Consider the following 24,989-nt stretch of genomic DNA (forward strand, 5'->3'; position numbering starts at 1 on the left):
CACACGGCCTGTAGGGACTCTATGTGCCCTCTCAACGACATAGGTGGGAGCCAGGTCAGTAAGGTGCAGGAGGTCCTTGAAAAAACGTTCGGCAAAATCAGCAGGCCTATCCCCCTCAGCCCCTTCAGGCAGTCCCAGCACCCGCACATTATTCCGCCGCTGGCGGTTTTCGGCATCATCCGCCTTAGCTAATAGCAGCTGAACTGTGTGCTGAAGGGAGGAAAGGGAGGCAGAGTGCTGGGCAGTGAGGTCCTCAGCCGAGGAGATACGCTGTTCAGTGTCCGTAAGCCTCCCCCTAATCTTGTCCAAGTCAGCCCGGATAAGATTGCACTCCTCCGCCAAATAATCAATCCTGGCCAATAAGGAAGTCTTACTCTGCTCAATGGCAGATAAAATCATGACAGTGTCACTTGCCTGGACCGGGAGGGATGCAGATGGAGCAGCAACAGATTCCGCCGGGAGCTCCATGTTGGTAAGTAGAGCACGCAGGCCTTCCAAGATGGCGTCCGGAGGCACCGCCGGCGGGGAGGCCGGCTTCTGTTTCGCAGCGGCGGCCGCGGATTTACCCTTCCCAGGCATGTCGGACGTAGCCCACGGGTGTCCCGACCCTCCACAGGTCCGGTAACGGCAGGTAGAAGCGGGGTGAAGGATGAGAGAAACGAAGGATTAGTCAGGGTCCCCGGAGCTCCAGGCAGGCACGTCTGGTCCGCTCTACATCCGGTCACGCCCCCCCCAGATGTCTAGGTTTAAACAAGACAGGTTTCACCTGCATACTCCCTATGGAGGTTCCAATCCTTGACACTTGGAACACCAGATTCATGGATTTGAAGTGGTGGCAAATGTAAGGATTGTACATAGTCTTATCTTTTTTTTTTTCTCATTAGATCATGAAAATGTATGTACCATATCAATTGTGTGTTTTATTTGTTCAAGTGCATCACCTTTATCTATCATTACTATTTAAATCAAGATCTAATATTTGCCTGTTTAAATGTGTTGAAAAAGTCAGCAATTTTCATGGGGTTTACATAAAGGATAAGTTCACTGTGACGGAATTGTGGGTGGATCAGAACACACGTTGAGATCAAGTGTGGTTTTAGGGCCCCTTGCTAAGGGATTCTTTATTTGGAGGGGGGCTGGAAAAAGCAGGGAGTCCGATAAGGGGAAGGCCACAGGGCAATAATCCTCAGCTCAGTGGCTGTGGCTCCCGCTGCTGCCAAAAGCCAATCAGAAGTGCAAGTCCCCAGAGAGGCAAGCTCTCGTGGACTTCGCTGGATCAAGAAGGGGTTCAGGTAAGTAATGGGGGGGGGGGGCTCATGCACACAAAAGGTTTTCTACCTTCATGCATAGAATGCATGAAGGGGAAAAAGCCTTGTGCCTTTACAACCACTTTAAGTTCAGGGCCACAATCCAGGCACAACAGGGATAGGCTGCATTATAGTACAGCAAGACTTAAATCCAGGGTCAAAGGCAACAATCAAGGCATAGGGATTAACAGCAATCTGGTACAGCAGGGCAAGGCCACAATCCAGACACAACAGGGCAGGCTGCAATCTGGTACAGCAAGACCTTAATCCAGGATCAAAGGGCAACAATAAAGGCACAATGAGGGACAGGCAGCAGTAGGCATAGCAAGGGTTTAGGGACTCACCAGGCAACAGAAGTCTCATGTGGGGAAGTCTAGGCAGAGTGGCAGGGGGAAGGAGATCAAGTGGGCAGAGGTCCTTCACAAACTTATCCTCAGAGGGTTGTACGTCCTGGCCGCAGCTTTAGGACCACACAGACAGCAGTTGCAGAAAGAGCAAAGGGAAAATTAGAGTCCAGAAAGACAATGTTGAAGTACAAGTCACAGCAGTCCAGAAACCAAAGAAATGCCCATACGGAACTATCTGTCTCAGCAGTTCCATGCATCTTTTAACCTCACCTTTTAGTGAAACCTGCAGCCATGAGCTCCACTGTCCATCATTCAAGTAAGCTCTAAACAGTCTTTGTCACCTGATACTTGAATTCGCCCAGAGATCCCAGCTCAAGTTTTTTGGTGCCAAGGTAACTGGCTTCATCTTGGTATAGGATACAATACCATATGTTCTACATTAAAGCAGTGTTCACGCAGCTGTTTTTTTTATGGGAACTACTAACACCACTAACCATGAGCATGTAACTAGCCTGGAATAGAGTTCTATTGTTTGAGCTAGCGGTAACGCAATCAAACCGTTCTCTCTTAAGCCTGGTACACACAGTTTTTTTTTTTTTATTCAACCCCACGGATTGCACAAAAAAAAAAAACTGTAAGCTCCAGTTGGAGCCACTGTACTAACCATGCGATGTTAGTTTGGCGATCTTCCCCGCTGAGGTGTTGTGTTCTGACAGGAGGACTCCCCCCCTCTGGAACACTGCCATTGGCTTAGAGCTCTGATCAGGAGTTGATCGGCTGCTGGTTTTCCAGCATGCACGACCGACATACACACGGGCCGAATGTCGGCTGTTTTGTTTTGTTTTTTTAACCGGTTGTTGTTTTCTGACATTTGGCCTGTTTGTACCCAACTTTAGAGATGTGAAAAACCTTTGTTCAATAAATGGAGAATCTTTCTGAAACTGGTCAAAGGTGTGCAACATCTACCTCTGTGCACAGTTTTCGTGCCTATTTTTTGGGATATATATATATATATATATATATATATATTTTTTTTTTTTATTTTTTTTTTTCCATTAAAAAAATTTATTGAGGATAAGGCAACAACAAGCATACATGTCATAAATACAAAGCTCTGGATACAATAAAAGAGACCAACGTGGATTAGCATTGAAAAAGAAAGTTCAACATACTTAAACAGGATAGCGTTCATGGCAATGGCGGGCATACGACCAACCGGGAACTGCCAGATTCAAAATACGTACCACAGCGGTACCACTGAGGAATGTTTTAGAATTCGCCAGGTTGATCAAGCTTGGGATATATATTTTAATTCTGGTATACAAGTGATAATTTCAGCTTTAACACCAAATTGTGCAGATAAGTTGACTTCATCGCACGCTGTATCTGGATTAGGCGGGCCATACATTATACAATTTTCTTATTCAATTTTCTTTAGATTTATTTCAATTTACCTTCAACTATGTAATGCGGGGGCCTGCCTGATTGCATACAAATTGAAAGTGTTTTGGTTTGACCTCATATTATATGTTTTTTTAAATCTAAAGGAAAATTGTACAAGACAATTATATAGTGTATGGACAGCTTTAGAGATAGCCAATTTCACAAAAAAAAATCCAATATTTCCCAGCTATATTACATTCCCATTTTGTAAAAAATGAAATGCACATGTTTTTGGAGGCATCATGGATCTTGAGTGCAATTCTCCAGCTTTTTGCCCATATCTCTGTACGGGCTTTCCATTTTCCATTATCAGCATGCTTATACAGTAGGGAAAATAATTATTTGATCCCCTGCAGATTTTGTAAGTTTGCCCACTTACAAAGAAATTAAGCTTTTTTCATAAATGTTCTATAGGATTAAGGTCTGGAGATTGGCTAGCCCAATCTATGATCTTAATGTGCTTCTTTTTGAGCCACTCCTTTGTTGCCTTGGTGGTATGTTTTGGGTCATTGTCATGCTGGAAGACCCATCCAAGACCCATCTCTGGCTGAGGGAAGAAGGTTATCCAAGATTCTTCAGTACATGGCCTGTCAATTGGCCCCTCAAAGTCGGCCTGTATTTTTTAGCAGAGAAACAACCCCAAAGCGTAATGTTTCCACCTCGGTGCTTGACTGTAGGGATGGTGTTCTTAGGGTCATTGTCTGCATTTTTCTTCCTCAGAGCACAGCGAGTCGAGTTAATGCCAAAAAGCAAAATTTTGGTCTCATCTGACCACAGCACTTTCTCCCAATCCTTCTCTCAAACATTTAGATGTTCACTGGCAAACTTAAGATAGGCCTGTACATGTGCCTTCTTGAGGAGGGGGACCTTGCGGGCACTACAGGATTTCAATCCATGGAGGCATATTGTGTTACCAATGGTTTGTTTGATGACTGTGGTTCCAACTGCCTTGAGATCATTCACAAGTTCCTTCCGTGTAGTTCTGGGCTGATCCCTCACTTTTCTTATGATTATCCTTACCCCATGAGGCAAAATCTTGCATTGAGCTCCAGACCGAGGGCAAAGTGATGGTTATTTTGGTATTTCTTCCATTTGAAAAGAATTGCTCCAACAGTTGTTTCCTTCTCACCAAGCTATTTGCTGATTGGCTTTTGCAGCCTTGTGCAGATCTACAATCTTGTCCCTGATGTCCTTTTGAGAGCTCTTTGGTCTTGCTTTTAATAGTGAGGTTTGAATGGAAGAAAGAGATTCTATGGACAGGTGTATTTTATACACATAACAAGTTGTCCGTTTTTAGGAGCACCTTCTTAAATTGACAGGACTAATCTGTGTACCACATGAGCATATACTGTAACCAATTTGTGGGAGCCAGAAGTATTGTTGGATCAAATACTTATTTCACTCACTGAACTGCAACTCAAATTATAACATTTGTATTATGTGTTTTTTTCTGGATTTTTGGTTGATATTCTGTCTCTATCATTTAAAATAAACCTATGATAAAAATTATGGACCCTTTATTTTTTTGTAAGTGGGCAAACTTACAAAATCTGCAGGGGATTAAATAATTATTTTGCCCAACTATAGCCCATTGAGAACTACAAGCTGTCTGCTGCGTTGGCAGATGGGACTTGTAGTTTCTTCAGTCACAGATCTCTTTAAATGATTGACATGGCTGTGCAGTCATCACCAATTTTCAATGCGATAGCAACTGCAGGGGAGCAGAACTCCTGCCCTCTGTCGCATGTAGGAACTTGTTGGGAAGGGGGGGGGGGGGCTCCTGCATAGCAACATGTTACACCCTAAATACAGGTGTAACATGTTGCTAAATTTGTACCTATCTTTACATTTATCACATGACTGTAGGTCATTTCCTGCAGAGACGGGAGAAATGCAGGCATGATGTGGTTGGACCAAAGTTGCTTTGCGATTACCACGGGGCTGTATTCGGCCTCAATTACTGTGGTGAACTTACTTGCATACATTCATGTACAAGTGAAATCTTTAGAACAAACAGAGAAAAATCTCAGCCACTGCACACCATACGAGCCCAGAGTCTAGTAAGTGATAGCAGCCTCAGCCTAGCTTAATCAAGGCCACGCCCGTGACATGTTTCGCCCCATGGCTTTTCCCCATGACTAAGCCCTGTGAAGGGGGTAAAAATGTCGGGGGCTGTGGCCTGGATGGAGCTACACTAAGGGTGCTTACTACAGGCTGGGCTTGTAAGGTGTGCAGTGGCTGAGATTTTTCTCTGATTGTTCTGTGGATTATATGGAATCAGGGCAGACGTCTACCCTGACCTGCACATTCAGTGGAACATGCCAAATGGGGGGGGGGGCATAGATGCTGGAGCGAAAACCCTAAAGTCGGTTTAGGTTCACAAGTGAAGTCATGATAGCAGCCTCAGCCTAGCTTAATCAAGGCCACGCCCGTGACATGTTTCGCCCCACCAAAGCAGCTTATCCCCATGACTAAGCCCTGTGTGTAGGGCAAAAATGTCGGGGGATGTGGCCTGGATGGAGCTACACTAAGGGTGCTGTCACTTACTACACGCTGGGCTTGTAAGGTGTGCGGTGGCTGAGATTTTTCTCTGATTGTTCTGTGGATTATATGGAATCAGGGCAGACGTCTACCTTGACCTGCACATTCAGTGGAACACGCCAAACGGGGGCATAGATGCTGGAGCGAAAACCCTAAAGTCGGTTTAGGTTCACAAGTGAAATCATGGTTTAATCTCATTGGATCACAAGAGATCCACTTTACAGCAAATCACTTGTGGACAATAGTGAAATCCAAGTGTCAGTTTATCATTGCTTGTTAAAGTCCAAATATTTTGATACAATAGGATCACTAGAGCACAACTGTATGTGACTGGTTGCTCACCAGTATTAGAATAGGCCAGCAGGCATTACACCAGGTGAAATTGGGAACTGGAGCTGAGTCTCAATACAGCTGGTTTTCCAAACACAGCATTAGTCCAGAAAATGATAGTTCAGGGAAGACATCTTCAGATCACCCCTTAGCCTCTCTTCTCTTTGGATGTTCTTCCTGTGAGATCTTTGTACACATGTACCCACCACTTCCAGGGGTGATTACCAAGAAATCTTACTCTCCATGTGGGAGATTAATTTATTTTACACTATGGAAAATTCAGTGGGTGATATTTGCAGTCTAATACTAAAATGTATATATATTTTTAACTTGTTGTGCACTATTTACACACAGCCAGTTTCCTATTGGCATTTTTGGAAAAGATGCAATGATCCCACTTGGTATTTCTATATTATTTTGCCATTTGACATGGTATTGATCTTTAAATCAATAGGTAGAGTGAGGTGAGCTAACATGGAAAGCATTTCAGTAACCTGTGTAGTCTGGCTTGTTTTATTGATATTCGTTGTGTGGATACAAGAGTTAAATAATTCATTCGAAGCAAATTCTCTCATTAAGCATCTCCTTGCAAATGATGTCCCCTGGTGCTTGGGTTGGTTGCAAATGAAAATTGTTACATTATCCTTTCTTAACTTAAAAGCTGATTACAGAGTTTTAATCCGAAACCTAATTCCTTTGTGGTATTTTAAGTAGGCAAATTTAATTGTGAAGAGACATGATATTATCGTTACAGGCACGGATTGAAGATTTAAATGAGCTACAACTAAAGCTTAAAGAGGCCCTAAAAACTAGCAAGGCTAGAGAGAATAACCTCACAGAAGACCTTGAAAACCTAAACCAAGAGCTGCGAACAAAGCAGAAAACCCTTAATAAGCTACAGAAGGAAAAAGATGAAGTAGATAAGGAAAATGAGGAACTGAAAAAAAGGGTGAAACGTTTGATGAGCAGCGTACAGGTACATATCCTACTGTTCCTTTACATTGTCTCTGCAACAATAATTGGTGACAATACATATAGCAAGTTCCTATCTGTACTATGAGAAAAAACTGAGTAGTGTATGTAAAGATAGCCATATCTTGTTAGATTCCTCTAATTTAGCCCATGAGTAGCGGCTCTGCAAGGAGAATCTCCACTGGTTACTATTGTATTCACCTGCGACTACCTTAATACCTGAACAGAGACTGTATCTCATAGGATGTTCAGCCAAAAATTTTCCACTCAGCAAAGTCTATCTTTAAATTTACTTTTGTCAATTCAGGGTAATCCAACAGAGCCACCAAAAGCTCAAATATCAACCTATTCTGCAGCTGATGTTGCTCAGTTCATTGTTTCATTGCTTGCAAAGAATGTCCAGCATGCTTAAAACTGTGTGTGTTTGGTTAAAGTGGAACGTCACTGTATCTGAGCACCACAAACCAAAAGCATGTCTCCATGCTTTATTTTGTTAAGAAATCACTTTGAAAAATATTACCCTAAAATTTCTGGCTGTGGCCATCTTGAATAAGGGTAGATGGTCTATATAGCATTTACTTCCTGGAATCCATCTGCTCAGGCATACAGGCAGGAGGATGTGCTTAGCTGAGAAAACCCCTCCTCACCTCCTGAAGGCTCCTGAAATGTTTGACATCATTTTCCTAGGCATGGAAACTAAGCAGTAATTAAAGAAATATAACAAAAAAAAAATGTTTAAAATAAGTAAATACTATATACTTTCCTATCTATTTACTAATGCTAGTAGCATAAGTATTAAAAATAGTCAATGTTGACTGAGAGAGTGAAGTTCCACTTTAATCATTTGGTTTTCATAAGGACAATTTACCATGTTTGTAGATAAAATAATATTTGCTCAAGTCAAGGTAGCAATTTGAGAAGTTGTGGCAGGTTTGCCAATTTAATATGCATGTTCTAGAATAGTCTGGCTTCTGAATATTATACTTTAGGCCCCATTCACACCTAGGCGAAATTGCCGTGATTCTGGTTATTGGCACTCCAATAGTGGTGAGATTTTGTCGCGATTGTTACTCGATAAATCAAGCTGCAATCGTGGCAAAATCGCAGAATGCTAAGCTTGTCGCTCGCAAAGGAGCAGGTGCTTCTTTTGGGCGACAGCGTCGCGCGTTGCAGTTTTGCCATGATTGCAGCACAATTTAATGCATGACAACCGCAACAAAATCGTACCGCGATTGGGGTGCCATTTACAAGTAATGGCTTTACAAACACCCCGCGTTTTTTCCTTCGTTCATTGACGAACACAGCTCCTGATCTTCTTAACCATTGGGTTATACTGCCCCCTACAGGAGTAGGACACTAGGCAGGAAAAAAGTCTGGCTACGCCTATTGGCAGTCCCAGGGGGTATACTCACTGTCTCTGCTTTAGGTACTCAGTCAATCACCCGCAATTCAAATCACCTAGGAGTAAATGAAGTGTGAAACAGCGAAGACCTCTGTGCCATCTGTGTTTCAACTGGTGAGATTCACCTACTCTATTGTTCCTTAAGACCATTGTCACTGGGACAGAAAACATTGAGAAAGCCTAAGTTTTGTAATTGTCACTGTATCAGAAAAATAGGGGAAATTTTTCCCTGGGTATACATTGGACAGCTATTTAAAGCCTATCTAAACCTGAAAACAAAAACGTAGTATATTGCGGTTTATCAGGCATTAGATGTGGGGGCTGCATTTTTCAGGCTAAGGTCATTTTCAGCAAATAAAATACATGTTGATCTTTCCAAAAAACAGTGTCCCTGAGCCCCCGTTCACACTGGGGCGACGCTACTTTGCCGGGCGACCTCATAGGTCGCGGCGCGCTGCTCGCACCGCGACCTCGGAGCGGCCGGCACGGACTTCATAACATTGAAGTCTATGCAGGTCGCTCCGGGTCGCCCCAAAGAAGCTCCGGACCCTTTTTCTAAGTCGGAGCGACTTGTGTCGCTCCTATTAGAACGGGTCCGCAGCTTCTCTATGGAAGGCGACCTGTCAGGCGACCAGGTCGCCTGACAGGTCGCCCCAGTGTGAACAGGGGTTTACACTTTGTCACCTAAAAAGAAAACACAAACATCTTTATCTTTTCTATTGTAAACTACTAGCCTGTTTAATCCACTACATCATAGCCATGAACAAAGGCAGACATATTTGAAGTCCAGCCTGTGTGACAGCCATGGCCCCCTCCATAGATACAGTGGAGAAATGAGTGTAGACAAAAAGGGATAAGGAAGTGTGTTATTTTCAGGAATAAATAATAGTAAATAGCCTGGAAAATAACAAATGCAGCCACCACAACTAAGGACTAGCAAGCAGCAATATATTATATTTTTTCTTTTGAGTTTGGTTATGTTTCAAGAATGGATTTCCCTTTGCTTTTAAATCTGTGTCAAACTACTTTGTTTTACCTATGGTTTGCAAACATTGCAAACGTTTTGTAAATTGGTTAAATCACCCATAAACCATCACTGTAAAAATAAAATATATTTTTTTAATTATTTTATTCCTTTATAGCCCCCTCCTGTGAATGTAGCTGTTCAATACAGTAGCTGCTCAATGCATATATTAAATCACTAAGGAAATTGTTAAATTTAAGTTCAAAAGCATCTCAAAAATATCTCTGAAAATCCATCTAACTGCACATTTCATGGTTCTCTTTTGTGACTTGCTTTAATGAGTTCAGATTAACAGAGCCGGCGAAGCCTAAAGGACTGTCCACCCATAATCCATTTCTAACATGAAGCGTGAAGGGGACACCTGTGTTGGCAGCATAACTGTATGGTCAGCCTTGCTTAAAAATGATGTAGCAAACCAGCAAAAGAAATAAAATCCTGAGCAAATCTTACCATATAATTTTCAGCAGAGGTAGCTATTAGAAACCCCTACAGTAATCCATGCAAAGCAGAGTTCACTTTTTATCATTATGGCTACCACAAGCTGATAACTGAAATCTCTCTGGCTGGTATGAGTAACTGTACATCACTGCTCTTATTAACAGGCTCTGTGAAGTGCAGAATGTTTACTGCAAAAATAGCTAAGAAGCAATGCTCATTGAAAAAGGTTATGTTTACATGTTAATCTAAAATTCTCACTGTTGATTATAGAATCCCATTAAAAAACGTCCTTCAGCTCTCACTACTTTATGTAAATGTTACTCTTTTAACAGGATTATAGCTAACATTTTCAATGTCCGTATCTTTTCAGAGCAAGTCCGATCTGGACAGTAAACAGAGCATGATAGATGAGCTTCAGAAGAAAATTAAAAAGCTTGAACTGGAGTTGGAGAAGAAAAGTGAAGAAGCTGAAAGAAAACCTGCACGAGAAGATAAGGTGTGATTAGAGTGTCTATGTGGCAATTATTTAGTGACTGCATCATCCAGTTTATTCCTGCTTAATCTAGAAATAAAGCTGTTTGTAATACTTGTCACAGGATATCACTTGGTGCTTTAAAGGGAAAGTGTCATTTTTCTGTGATTTTTCTGTGATGAATAGTGTTGCCTCTGTATCAAATTGTAGACAATTATAGCTTCTGACTAAGGCCCGCCATACACGGTTCAGTTCTCGGCTGTTTTGAACGTTAATGGGCAGGCTGAATGTACCAAGTTGATAGATCAACTTGGATACAACCAGTCTGCCGAATTCGCTTTTGATTATCGCAAGCAGCTGCTAGCGATAATCACTGTCTTCTCCTGGCGGGGATGGCTTTCCCTGCCAGGAGAAGACAATTGCTGATTCCCCTGTCAGTACTGTCTGTGTTGATGGGGGATTAATGGGAATTTGCACCATATACGGCCTGCCAAACTTAGTCTGATTACTGTAACTGAAACTTCCAGTTTTTTCACTTTTAGGTGAAAGCAATATTCTTCTGTATTAATGTTGAATGCCAGATGCTAAAGGGTGGGGGTTTGTTTGAATCTGTGATTCCTACACTATTAAAAGCTTGGAAATCTACCTCTAGGAAGATCTACCATCATACGTGGAAGATGTACATTGCGTGGTGTGAGTCTCTTGGGGTTCATCCTCGCTCCTTCTTGGTGGATCGGAGCTTAACCTTCCTTTAACGGGGGTTTGAACAAAAATTAGCCTTGAGTACCATCAAGGGCCAGGTATCGGGTTTTGGCGGTCTTTTTTCAACGACCTTTGGCCACACACTCCATGGTGCGTACTTTTCTTCAGGGTGTCCAACATTTGGTTCCTTCAGTGCGGGCTACGTTGCCGCCATGGAATCTTAATGTGGTTCTTTCAGCTCTACTGAAGCCTCTCTTTGAAAATTTTTGGCAGGTTTGCCTGCTTACGTTGCCCCAGATGGGTACCTTCTTTGGTGGCTATCACCTCTGTATGCAGGGTGTCAGAACTGATGGCGTTATCCTGATGTTCACCGTATGGTGCTTCACAAGGATAAGGTGGTGCTTTGCCTCTGTCCGTCATTCCTTCCTAAGGTGGTCTCAACTGTGTAGGTATATGACAATGGAAGTTACATGATGGTATATAAACATCTTGGGACTCAATGCATTTCGTGAGACACAGCTCACTTCTTCAAGAGTAGATGCGTAAATTTATGTCTATAAAGATAATACAACATAGTATCAGTATAAAAGTATACAATTTAGTAACTAGTGGAATATGTTCATAGAGGACCCAAGGGAGGATCGATACTATTCTAATGGTTAAAAAGAATCAGGAACTGTGTCCGTCAATGAACAAAAGAGAAAATGGGTTTTTTGACTTACTGTAAAATCCATTTCTCTGTTGTTCATTGACGGACATAGCACCCACCCCTCTGTGGAGTTGGATTTCTTCTGACACTGCTTGTAACAAAACTGAGTTCCTATAGCTGAGAGTGGGTGTATACCCCCTGGAACTGCCCATAGGCATAGTCCAGCTTTTTCCAGCCTAGTGTCCTACTCCTGTAGGGGGCAGTATAACCCAATGGTTAAGAAGAATCAGGAGCTGTGTCCTTCAATGAACATCAGAGAAATGGATTTTACGGTAAGTCAAAAATCCCATTATATCTTTTCATGTGACAACACTGAAGAAATGACACTTTGCTACAATGTAAAGTAGTGAGTGAACAGCTTGTATAACAGGGTAAGTTTGCTGTCCCCTCAAAATAACTCAACACACGGCCATTAATGTCTAAACCGCTGGCAACAAAAGTGAGTACACCCTTAAGTGATTATGTCCAAATTGGAACCAAAGTGTCAATATTTTGTGTGGCCACCATTATTTTCCAGCACTGCCTTAACCTTCTTAGGCATGGAGTTCACCATAACTTCACAGGTTGCCCTGGAGTCCTCTTCCACTCCTCCATGATGACATCATGGAGCTGGTGGATGTTAGAGACCTTGCGCTCCTCCACCTTCCATTTGAGGATGCCCCACAGATGGTTCTACTTTTGAGAATAATAGGGCATAGAGAACTAAAACAGGATTAAAAAATAATTGGTGGGAATAGGATTGAGTATGCTGGTGAAATATTTAATATTAGAGACCAATTTAATCAGAGATGCAGAGTCAAATATAGAAAAGTGGGAGAGAGAACTAGTAAAACTGGGTGGGTCAGGAAGTGTTGTGGAAGAAACGTGTAGTGTGGTATAAATGTGATGCCTTTATTTTGTCCATTTTTGAGGAGAAAAAAATAAATAAAATTGAAGGCTTAGTAATGTGAAGGGTCAAGGTTTTAATAATATATGAATGGTGCAGAGGAGTGGTCTAGGTTGTATTTTTTTCACTGGCATGGGAGAATCAAGATAAGGGTAACTAAACTAATAGGGTTGCAGGAAAGAAAATCGCTAGATTCCCCCATCAACGCAGTCAGTCAGTTAGACAGGGAAAGCACAGAGTGCCTGAAATAGTGGCAGTGATATCACAAGTAGATATGGGGTAAAAGAGAATAAAATAGGGTAGGATATTGAACTCCAGAGGGCCAGGGAAGGGGGAGTACACCTTCAATGGGTTGTTTATATTTATCAGCATAGGAGAAGTCCAACCAGTAGAACCATACAGTAATTTGAAAGCGGCCCCCCTGAGTGAGCTAGCAAGGTCTTCCATATGCTTGCTCAATTTGTCTGAGCCATTGCTGAATAATGGATGGGATCCCATAGGGTTGGGATGCAAGATCAGGCTGCATTGACTAGGTGGATCACCACCAAGTTTTTGTAGATTTTGAAAGGGAAGTCATTATGGTGAAGAGGGAAGAAGCAGGGGTCTTTTGTAATATGACAGTTGGTGAATCATTGGGTCAAGGTGATTACTTGGGTCAAAAAGTTCTGTATTCATGAACAGGACCAGAAAATGTGTAGTAAATCCACCTGTGGCGAATCACACTGCCAGCATAAGTCAGATGCAGATGCGTTATTGGAGTGTAAACTCTTAGGTTTGCAATACCAAGGTGTGTGTAAAGGCTTAGGTGTGTGGTACCACTGTGTGACAAGTTTGGTTCTTGGTATTTACTACTTATGGAATAGCGGAAAGATAATGTAAGGATTTTGTTTCTGGCTGGAGGTGTAATTGCTGTGTGGAGGCTGATTCCCACTGGTCAAGGAAGCGACACATAGGCTGCGAAGACCCCGTGATTAATAGCTTGTAGGTGAACCAGAGGGCATGTTGAAAGGTGTCCTTGGCCTGGATTCCTGTTCAAATGAAGTGAGGAGGTCATTCGAATAACTTTTACCTGGTGTGAAGTCAGGTTATTCCACTATAGATAGCGGTGGGGAGGGAGATATAGAGAAGCCATATACTGAAAAAGCATTACTGCAAGCTCTCCATGTCGAAGGAATGGTAGGATGTATGCTTAAAGTGGTGACTTCAAAGAAGCACTGTGTGTAAAGTGAGTGGATAAGTAGCAGTGTTCAATGTTGGGCAGTGCCATGCCAACCTGTGATTTTGGTCTGCGAAAGACCTAATGCTGTTTTTTAAGCCCAGACAAAATTGTTAAGCATGGACTGTAGCAATTTAAAACAATTCATTGGAATGTGAGTCGGGATTGTATGGTATAAAATCCTTGGGAGAACATTGTGTTTGAGGACATTACACCGTCCAATCCAAGAAAAGCTGTAGGTAGACCATGCTGACAGCTCAGTGCAGATGCGGAATAGCAAGGGGGGGGGGGGGTTTAGGCATATGTAAGTTTCTGGACAAAAGAATACCTAAATATTGATATGGATGGAAGCTCATTTAAAATTAAAAGTGACCTGTAGGTTGTGGAGAACATTTGCTGGGAGAGTCAGATTGAATGCTTCAGATTTTTTTTTTAATTATTGGGAAAGTTAGATTGTTTGCTCTATATATAGCTCAAAGTCTTGCAAGTAATTTGGGGATAGTAGTAAATGGATTGCGAAGAAAAAACAGCATGTCACCTGAGAGAATACTTTTAAACACAAATATATGGTACAATTCACACATGAGAAATATGAAATGTTGGGCTAGCATACTCTTTAAACATACATTCCTCTACTCATTTTGATTTGTAGGGAGCGACAACACTTAAAGTATAACTAAATACAAAACTTTTTATTATTAGTTTTAGGTGGAGTGGAGTGGAGAAGGATTAGAACACGTCAGGTTTTTATTGCTGTCTGTGCCCCAGTTAAGGAGATTAACCCTCTCAAGGAATTCCCGTAATTTATTGGGATTTCCTATCACTTCCTGTTTAGCTATGGGACAGGAAGTGAAGGGAAATTTCTGCAATGGGACACAAATGAGAAAAAAAAAAATCTGATGGGTTATAACCATCCCTTGCTCTATCTAAAATGAAAAAAAAAGTTTTGCCTATAGTTCTACTCTAACAGTTGTTAATATATGAGACATTGCTAGTATCACTCCTGTCTAGCATCATTTTTCAGAGTTTGCTGGTGTTCTGTAACTCAATCTATACAGCATAAAGAACCCTTATATCTAACATACATATAATTCAGCAACTGTAACTGTAATTATGTTTTCAATTTGCAGAGCTCTAAAGAAGAAATAATTAGGTGGGAAGAAGGCAAGAAGTGGCAAACTAAATTAGAAGGAATGCGCAGCAAACTACGTGATAAAGAAAAAGAAGCAGAGTCTATGACAAAACAGCTGACAACCCTGAAAGAGCTTTATTCCAAGTGAGTTTTTCAGGCAGGACACAAAGCCCATTTTTGCTTTAGGTACCATATTAGTTGTGTCCAGTGTGTCACTTTGAAGTGTTCTGTGTGAACTCAATGTGTAGAAATCATTCTTACTGAGTAATATAACCCCCAAGGAGAAGAAAAGCAGCTTTTATACCCTTTATATACTCATCTATACTACATAAATAGGAAAGCCGTAGAACATGCAGAATGTGTAAAAATATGAGAATATATAGGAAGTTCAGAGAGGACTTCCCAGTTAAACCTCAAATCCGCTCTTTCTTCATTCTATCTGGTTCTAGTAAATGCTGAAAGTGATGGTCTTAACCTCTCCTCTATGTTACTACTAAGAATTGTACCTTCAGTTTCTAACTAGTAATTGAAGATTTAGTTTTTACATGGCCCTACAAAATGACAGTTTTTTTTTTTTTATAAGAATTACTTTATTTTAGCATTTGTGTATAGTCTGCTGAGCACTGTAATCACCAGCATTTCATGTTCTGTTTACAGAAGTTCCTCCATGTTTCTTGAAGGACAAAAAATGCAAGAGGTCATATTTTTATAAAAACAGGGCATATGTAATACTTATGTCCAGGACTTTACAGTGTAAAATTTTGCATGCTTAACTGTTTGACATTCTAGTGCTGTTTTTATTCATTCACATACAAAGTTCTGTTGCAAGAACATGGCCAACATAAAGTTAAACTAAACTGAAAAAATAAAAACTGCTAGATAGCATATTTTTGGTAGAAGAGAAATGCTTAAACTCTTTTGTCAAAAAACTGCTTTTCTCTTCCGTTCATTGACAGACACAGCTCCATATTCTTCACCACAGGTTATGCTCAGACGGCATAACCTTCCTCTCTGCTTAAAGATACTCAGTTTTTGTTTGCCCGGAGTAGGACCTAGTCTCCCTGCCGGGCCCTACGTCCTGGCTTTTTTGTCTATTTTTTTGCTGTTTGTTATTGGAGATCTTCTAGCAACTGCCGGGCTGAGTGATGGGCTGAACTATTGCAGTTCCCCTCAGCCTGACCAGCGAGCGCATGCAGACCATAGCTATGCACTCAGTCAGGCGCGACATAGCCCCACTGTAAAGGGGGGCTGGTCTGCAAGTTAAACTTCTCGCATGGTCGCACACGACCAGGTCTCAGACTGAGTCGCAGCGTTCCTTCTAGCCGACAGCTCCCCCACTTCGGTGGCTAGGAGGTTTCTGTCTTGGGAGTGTTACCCGCACGGTTCTCTGGATTGGTAAGGGCCCCTCCTCTCCTTCCCTGGATTCTCTATGGGACGCGGTACTCCCTGGGGTGGTTACTCCCTGGGGTGGTTGGTCCCTTCGGGGTTCTCTCGCCCCCACTACCTCCCCCCCACCCCTCCTGGGTGGCATGGAGCTGGCTTGTCTGCCCTTGCTCTTGGTGGAGGAGTGGTGCCCAGGCTATGGGTGCCCCTGGCCTTGGTGCATGCGGGTGCGCTGTCCTCTTGTCACCCTCTGTGGGCCTTCTATGGGTTGGGTGGCCTTTTTGGGTCCCCTTGGGACAGCTGGTGAGCCTGGGGGCTGGGTGGCCTGGTATCCGCTGGTCCAAGTACTATGCAGTCGGGCAGGCCAAAAATTTTGGCTGCAGCTTTGCGGCCTACTGGCTGGAATTTGTATGGGGCGGCCCCACTTGTGGCAGCTAATGCCACCATTGCACCACTGGGACATCCCTCTCCCCTGGCTGGTCGTGGGTCCCCCGCTGATCGTGCTTACTTGGGTGGGCAGGCGAAAACTTAGGCCGCGGCTTGTCGGCCTATTAGGCCACCCCTTCTGGTAGGGTGGCTCTGGGGGGGAAAATAGGGTCCCAGGCAGGACCAGACAAGACTGGGTCAGTGACCAGTGGGTTCAAGAGGTGATTGTATCCAGTTCCAAAATGGAATTCCGTTGCTTGTCCTCCAGAAAGATTCTTTCCTTCCAATGTGCACCTGCCCCCAGCTCGGCTGCAAGCTCCATTGTGGGCAGAGCAGGACTTGTTGTCCAAGGGCGTGATCGTCCTTATTCCAAGTGTTCCTAACGTTTTCAAAGTTTTTTAATTCATACCCTTTCATGGTTCCCAGGAAGAAGGGCAAGTTTGTCGTAAGCTGGATCTCAAGGCCCTGAACCATTTTGTGAGGGTGCAATAATTTATGACATCCTTTTGGATGTAAGTGGCGTCTCTACATCAAGGGGGTTCCCTCGCTTCTTTAGACGCCATGGATGCCTACCTGCACATTCCTATTTGCACCTGGCATCAGCGTTTCCTCTGCTTCGCTCTGAGAAGGAGCCCTATCAATTTGTGGCGTTACCCTTTGGTCTAGCCTCCGCTTCTCGGTTCCTTGTGAAAGGGTTGGCCCCAGTCTTCGCGCTTCTGCGACAGCGGGGAACTGTTGTGCTGCAATACCTGGACGACCTCCTCTTGCGAGCAGGGTCCCTGTCTCGGCTCTGATGGCCAATGTGGAAATTACTTTCCAGACTTTGCGGGATATCAGATGGCTTCTGAATTTCAGAAGTCTGCCCTGGTTCCAATCAGAAGATTGGATTATTTCAGGCTGACTCTGGATTCAGCTCTAGCCAGAGTGTTCCTTCCTCTGGGAAAATTGCAGAAGTTGCATTCTGCGATACAACTGTTGTTAGCCCACAAATGGCGTCCCTTCGGGCATGTGTGCAAGTGTTGGGGCCTGTAGGTGTCCACCTTTGAGGCGGTTCCATCTGCACAGTTCTACACTCCTTCAAAAGGAAATTCTGGTAAAATGGGACAAGTATCCCAAGTCTCTGGACAATATGATTTGTCGAAGTCCGGCGACAAAGAGTTCTCTGGTCTGGTGGCCGCGCTCCATAACCTTGCTACAGGGCAAGTCTTTTCTCCCCTTGTACTGGACAGTGGTCATAACAGAATCCAGCCTGTCCGGGTGGAGAGAGGTCCTGGGGCTGAACTGGACCTAGGGCTGCTGGAAGTTGGAAGAGTCCAGATTGCCCATCAAAATGCCACGCCAATGGTTTTTGTGACTCACCAGGGCAGCACAAGGAGTATGTTAGCAGCCCTGGAGGTGTCTGGAATTCTTCGGTGGGCAGATTGTTCTTGCCCTCTCCGCCGTGCACATTTGTGGAATAGAAAAATGGCAGGAGGATTACCTCAGTCATCAGGCGTTGAACCAGGGGGAATGGTCCCTTAATCCTGATGTGTTTCATCAGATATGTCTGCAGTGGGGCACCCCCGAGGTGGCCCTGTCGGCTTACCGGCTCAGCAGAAAGGTGCCAAAGTTCATAACCAGGTCACAAGATCCTCTGGCAGACACCACAGATGCTCTGGTGGCTCCATTGAACCGGTACCATCTGATTTTAGGTCTTTCCTTCCTTCCAATTTTTTCCGTGACTTCTACGCAGGATCGAGGACAAAGAGAGTCTTCTGGTGGTTCTGGACTGGCCTTGCCGGTCTTTGTATGCTGACCTGGTGCGGTTGCCAAGGTCCCCTGGAGGCTTCCTCTCAGGGACAATCTGTTTTCTCAATGGGCTGATCTTCTATCCAGTTGCTGGCTTTGATTGCCTTGCTGTTGAGAGCCAGGGGCTGAAGGACAGGGGCTGCTTTGGCTCAGTGATTCCAATCATGTTGAAAGTGAGGAAATCTACATCTCGAAAGCTTTATCATTGGATGTGGAAGGCGTACCTTTCCTGGTGTGAGGTTTGAGTATTCCATCCTCGTTCTTTTTCAGTGGCTCAAAATCTGGCCTTTCTTCTGGCTTTGAGCAGCGTGAAAGGCCAAGTGTCTGCCTTGGCAGTTTTTTTTCAAAGACCTTTGACTTCCCATTTATTGGGGCATACATACCTTCAGGGGGTTCATCATTTTACTTTGCCTGTAAGATCTCATCTGCCACCGTGGGATTTTAACCTAGTTCTGTTGGTTCTTCAAAAACCTCCCTTTGAAATCATACGGAAGATTCCTTTCCTTACACTGTCACAAAAGGTGTTTTTTCTGGTGGATATTACCTCTGCTCGCAGGGTGTCAGAGTTGGCGGGTTTGTCTTGTCGTTCTCTCTGTCTGGTGGTTCATTGAGATAAGGTGGTCCTGAGACCACGGCCGTCGTTCCTCCCAAGGATTGTCTTTAAATTCCATTTGAATGAGGATATTGTGCTGCCGTCCTTGTGTCCCAGGCTGGCTCATCCCAGGGTATTTGCCTTTTATACTCTGGATGATGTTCAAGCTATTTCAGGGGTCAGACGCACTCCTCGTGATTATAAACAGGCTGCGGAAGGGGCTTCCTGCTTCCTCTTCTACCATTTCCAGATGGATCAGACAAACGGTGACTCAGGCTTATTTGCTTACGGGTCAGGTTCCCCCCTTTCTCTGTGATGGCACATTCTACTCGGGCACTTAGTGCTTCTTGGGCCTTCTGTCATAAGGTGTCAGTGGCGCAGGTGGGCGGCCACTTGATTGTCGGTATGTACTTTTTTAAAGCTTTGGCATCTGCGGTTGCCTCCTTTGGCCGCAAAGTTTTTGCGGGCTGTGATTTAGAGGATCTGTTTTTCCCTCTTGAAGGTGTATTTCAGGTTGAGCTCCTGTTGTTCTAGTTCAGCTATTATTACCTGGATTGGCTTGAGTTCATTGACAGACACAGATCCATAATCTTCACCACATGTAATGCTGCCCTCTACAAGTGTAGGACTAGGCAGACAACACAAAAGCTTGGCTACGCCCTATGGGCTGTCCTCAGCTGGCATAACCCCCCTCTCTGCTTAGAGATACTTAGTTTTGTAACAAGCAGTAACAGAAGCATAAAAACTCCTTAGAGGGGTGGGTGCTGTGTCTGTCAATGTCAGGGAAAAGGATTTTACGGTGAGTTAAAAAAAAAAACTATTTTTTCATACATCTAGCAGTTTTTATTCAGTGTACACTTGTGGAGCTTGTACAGGGCAGTGTAAAGTGGCTAAATTCCTGGAGTTCAGCTTTAAACTTTGTAGCAGCATGTCAGATAAAAAGTACATTAACACTACACGTGTTTCGGCCAATCTTGGTCTTAGTATTTAGCATGGTGTTACTAAACTGACTTCCTTTTATGGGTCTGTCCCTATTCTTAAAAACAAAACCATGTACAAAATGTGAACCAAAGTCAAAATCTCCATGCAAATTGAAGCCAGCAAATTAACTCAATTGTTGGAGTTGTTTTATGTGATATTGTTATGTATGGGTATGATGGCTACAGCGTTTTTTTTGTTCATTTGCTGGCTTCCTTTTTTATGAGGGTTTTGACACCAGTACACACTTTAGATGGGGTTTTGTTATACAGAATGAGAATCTTTCATATGCTTGAAGAGCATGAGTTTGTTTTTTTATATATTAATTCTGTTTGAATAATTTAAGTCCTGTGATGATACAATTGCATTTTCAATTCTAGAGCTGACCAGGAAAAATTAATACTGCAAAAGAAACTGAAATCTCGTGGGGTTACTGTGGATCAAGTAGTCGGAGCCCGAACAGTAGAATCTGAAAGAGAGATTGAAGAACTCAGGAAAAAAAATAGTGACTTGGAAAGTGAGATTGCTTACATGAAGTATGTATTATTGGATTACATCAAACCAGGGTAGTGTTCTGTCTTACCTCCTGTTGTCAGGAGCGAATGTATTTACTCTATATGTATTAAAAGTGGTTGTTAACCCACACTGCTAAGTTGCTATAATCCTCTTTTTTTCCCTAAGCTATGTGCTCCTGTCACTGTGATTTATTAAAAAAAAATGCTGGCTTTACCCATCGGCCGTCACGTGACCCCCTGCCTCTCTCCTCTCTCCACCTGACAACTGCAGCGGGTGGAGCTGAGATTCCCCCACTGACGTCAGTCAAGAGGAGAGGAAGAGAGAACTGGCCGGTCACGTGATGGAAGAGTGTTCCTCTGAAATTGGGTAAAACCAGCATTTTTTTTTTATAGAGGATTATATAAGATCAAAAAAGGTTTTTCAGTAGCAGAAGGGGAGGGGGCCGACACCTGACACAGGAGCAGAAGCATGGTGGGGAGGAGGACAGTGCAGGGCTGCAGATGATGGAGTCACATACACTGACCACTGTGTCAGGGCTCAGCAGTCATGATACACCGTGGTCAGTGTACAGGGGGAGGGCAGAAACTGGTCGGATCAGACAGGTTTTTTTAGCTAATACAGGGGGCCAAATTACACAGCACATGCTTTAAAGGAACAGGATCTTTTTTTTTTTTTTTTTGGGGGGGGGGGAGGGGTAATAAACACTTTAAGAAAACTCTGGGGTTAATGCAAAATGTAAAAATAGACTTTCCAGTCAGATATCAACTTTTGTTTATCCAGCGCTGAATGTGTGTAGTGCTTTTTTGTTTCTGAACTTTCAACCAATCAGAGAGATTACTCCAAAGCTTTCAGTGAAGCCTGTTGTTACCTTTCAAGTTAATCCATACCAGAAAAAGAACTGGAAATAATCACCATTCCTTCTGCCCCTGCCACTGAATGCCGCTTTGATCATGCGTATTCTCCTGCGGAAGTCTGTAGGGAAGCTGACACTTCTGGGAGTGTCGATATCCTGGGCCCCCGTAGCTCTCGCTGATTCCTTTTTTTGATACCCACATCCCTGTTGTATAATTTAATGGGTGGAAGTCAGCAAAAGGAACCAATGAGAGCTGTGGGGCATTGCAGGAGATTGAGATTTTTGCAGGAGATTGAGAATGTTGGTTTCCCTGCAGATTTCAGAAGATTTTAGAATGGGAGTGGTATTTGGCTTCAGGAAGAGTGAGTATTTTTACTGTTCTTTTAGAGTTATGGCTTTATTAAAAATGTTTAGTATGGCAAAATTATCACATTTTTTAGATCTATAGAGGGAACCACACTGAAGTCTAGGATACATGGTGTCAAATTAAATCAGTGAGTCACTAATTATGATATTGTGTATTGTTCATTCAAGGTCAATTTCCTTTCAAACATTAGAATGTAAGCGTTCAGTTTTTAGCACAATCACACATTTCTTTTTACTCTACAGAGGGACCTTTAGATTATGCTGCAACCCACAGGAGGATTGGACAATGGCCAAAAAAAAAAACCTAGGTCAACCCAGGATAACCCCCACAGCATTCTTCCGTTTTTTTCGATCATTCTAGGAGTATGTCTTTTCTTGAATATTTTCTTTACTCACATTACTGCTACATTGCTGCTGAAGATTTGTCATTTCAATTGCAGCTATCCAGCATGGTCATCCTCAGCCTGACTTTTGAAATATGGTGTCCAGACCCCACTGGACTGGACATTGCTGGGGTAGCCTGGAAGTGACTTTCAGGCATTGGATCTCATGTGGGGTGCTTTCCAGTATCTGCTCTGTTAAAAGTTAGCAGCAAAGTGCTTTCTCTTTGGTGAGGGTTTTGTACAGAAGTGGCTCATTCCCAAATGACAAAAGCTAGCTGCAAAGCATTTTCCCTTTTGGTGAGGATTTTGTAAAGAAGTAGCTCATTCCTATTCTGGATATGCTTATGCCCTGTAACCCTTACTATGCCAATGTTAGCTGCACCTGTGTTCAAGCGCCTAACTGATTTGGAATCTCTTTCTAGAGACCTGTTCTCTCTGGAGGGTTATGTCTTTCACCAAATCCTGGTTTAGACCTTACTTTGTGAAATCATGTCAAGTTGGTGAAAGTCCCTTACAAAACATATGACCACTACTGAGGTTAATCCCTCACTTATTGAACATCTAAAGCAGATGGCTGTAACAAAGTATTTTTTTGCTGGGCAGCCTCTGGTCTTTCTTTCTGTATGTGTCTCATGTCCACCCTGTTTGCCATTTGCAAACTCAAAGTGGCTACTGGGCCATGTTGGATTTCAAAGCTCTGAATGTCTTCATTCAGCTGCAGAATTTTCATAAAAAATCCACCAAATCTGACTTTGCCTCCCTTCACCAGGAAAACTTTCTGGCTTCTGTTGACATAAAAAATTATTCCCTAATTTCCCTGTCTTTCCAGTGCATCCGTGATGCCTGCTTTTGGCCTCTTGTCAGCAACGCAGGATCTCGCCAAGGTGCTGGTTTTAGCATTAGCCCTGCTGCATTCTCATGGATTCCCCATTGTGGAATACTTAGATCGCCTTCTGCTGAGAGAACAGTCATACTTTGCCCTGTTGGACAACGTGTTTGTAACGGTCCAGACATTACAATTGTTTGGAAACATTCTGAGCCTTCAGAAATTGTTGCTGGAACTGGTTTATCTTTTGGAGTATCTTGGTATATTCGTGAACCACAGAAGAAACTACAGACTCTGCCTACTCTCCAGTCCATGAGTCATCCAATTCTTGCCTTCTGCATTAGAGTGCTAGGCCGTTTGAGTTGGTTCCATTTAACCAGTTTCTCTCCAAACCTCTACAACTCCGCATTTAGTCATCTTGGTAGGTCTATCCAGTGTCTGGACAGACCAATAAGTTTGGCACTGAGGATCAGTTTGCCTCAGCCAGAACATTGTTCTTTTGTCCCTCTTTGACTCCAGTTTGCTAAAAAGAAGTTTCACTCCATTGTCTGGATGTGGGTCTGTGTGTCAGCCCATGCTTCTTTCACTGATACCCCCTTTGTCATCCCAGATTGGCCCCGAAAGCAATCACAAGCTTCTCATTTCACCATCTCTAAGTGGCTTTGACAGACCATCATCCAAGTTCTGGTCTCATGATTTATGATCCATCCTTTTATGTCAAGGTGCACTTTCATTAATCTGTGAGTGCTTCTTGGGATTTTTGGCATCAATCAACCTTTTTCCCAGGTTTGCAAAGCTGTGCCTGGTCCTCTGTTAACAAATTCACTAAGTTCCACCAGGGGGACATGCTTCTGGCATAAGATTCTTTAGGTGGTTCTTTTGAGCTTCAGGAAGTCACCATTAAATCAATTTCTTGGAGTTTGTTGTTTATAATCATGTTCTCATTATTGCTTTGCTACAAAACTGAGGTATGCTGGAAGTAGGAGGGTTTTTTCTAGTCTAGCCCACAGTTTTCTGTTTGCCAGCGTCCAGTCCTCTTGTAAGTGGCAGTATAACCGGAAGGTTAAAGACTTCTCTTCTCATTCAATAGACCCAAGAAAATAATTTTGCATTAACATAATTTAATTGTTTTCTGGAATGATCAGACCTCTGCTCTACATGTGTTATTTATTCCTGACCTTGCTCTCTTTTTGGTATTTGCTTTTGACCTCTGCTCTCTGTGCATTACTGCAGGACCACTGCTCTCTCTGTGTTACTTACTCCTGACCTGTGCTCCCCTTGTGTTACTTACATCTGGCTACTACGGTGTGCATTACTTTCTTCTGACCCCTGAACTCTGTGTGTAACTTATGTCCGACTGATGCAGTCTGTGTTATTTATACTTTCTCCCTACCCCTGCACTCTCTATTACTTATTGCTGACCTGACCTTTGTTCTTTCTGCGTTACTCTCTCCTGACCTCTGTTCTCTGTGTGCTAGTTACTCCTGACCACTTTACTATGTGCATTACTGATCCCTTTTTTTTTAATCCGTGCTTTACTTACTCCTGACCCCTGCGCTCTGTGCATTATTTACTCCTAACCCCTGCACTCTGTGCATTATTTACTCCTAACCCCTGAAAACTGTTTTTTACCTACTCCTAACCCTTGTAATCTGTGTTACTTAATTCTGGCCATTGTTAGCTGCTGTGCCTCTTAACATTTTCTACATAGGGTTTTCGGAAGCTCTAAAAAAAACTTAAGTCAGGGACATCCTGAGAATTAAAGGGCTAGAGACTTTCTGAATTGCTTTGGAGAAATACAGTATATTATTTCCCTTTGAGGTGATTTGGTGAGACTTCAGCTTTGGTTTAAATGGGTGATAAAGAATATGGAATCAAATATAAGTTCTAAAAATATCACATTGACCCATACTTAGCGGGTTGGTAATAACAACAACACAGTAGATGAAAATTGGTG

General features: G+C 43.0%; 1 protein-coding gene across 1 annotated transcript in view; it reads left to right on the forward strand.

Moving 5' to 3' along the window:
- Positions 1-24,989, forward strand: part of CEP290 (centrosomal protein 290) — a 255,158-nt gene that overhangs the window by 186,173 nt on the left and 43,996 nt on the right. Inside the window, exons 39-42 of the mRNA XM_082255322.1 lie at positions 6,723-6,944; positions 10,175-10,300; positions 14,920-15,065; positions 20,469-20,624. Of these exons, the coding sequence (XP_082111448.1) occupies positions 6,723-6,944; positions 10,175-10,300; positions 14,920-15,065; positions 20,469-20,624 (650 nt within the window). The remainder of the gene's footprint in view (positions 1-6,722; positions 6,945-10,174; positions 10,301-14,919; positions 15,066-20,468; positions 20,625-24,989) is intronic.

This window comes from Pelophylax lessonae (assembly GCF_965119305.1).
Source record: "Pelophylax lessonae genome assembly, chromosome: 4".
NCBI classification, from domain to species: Eukaryota; Metazoa; Chordata; class Amphibia; order Anura; family Ranidae; genus Pelophylax; species Pelophylax lessonae.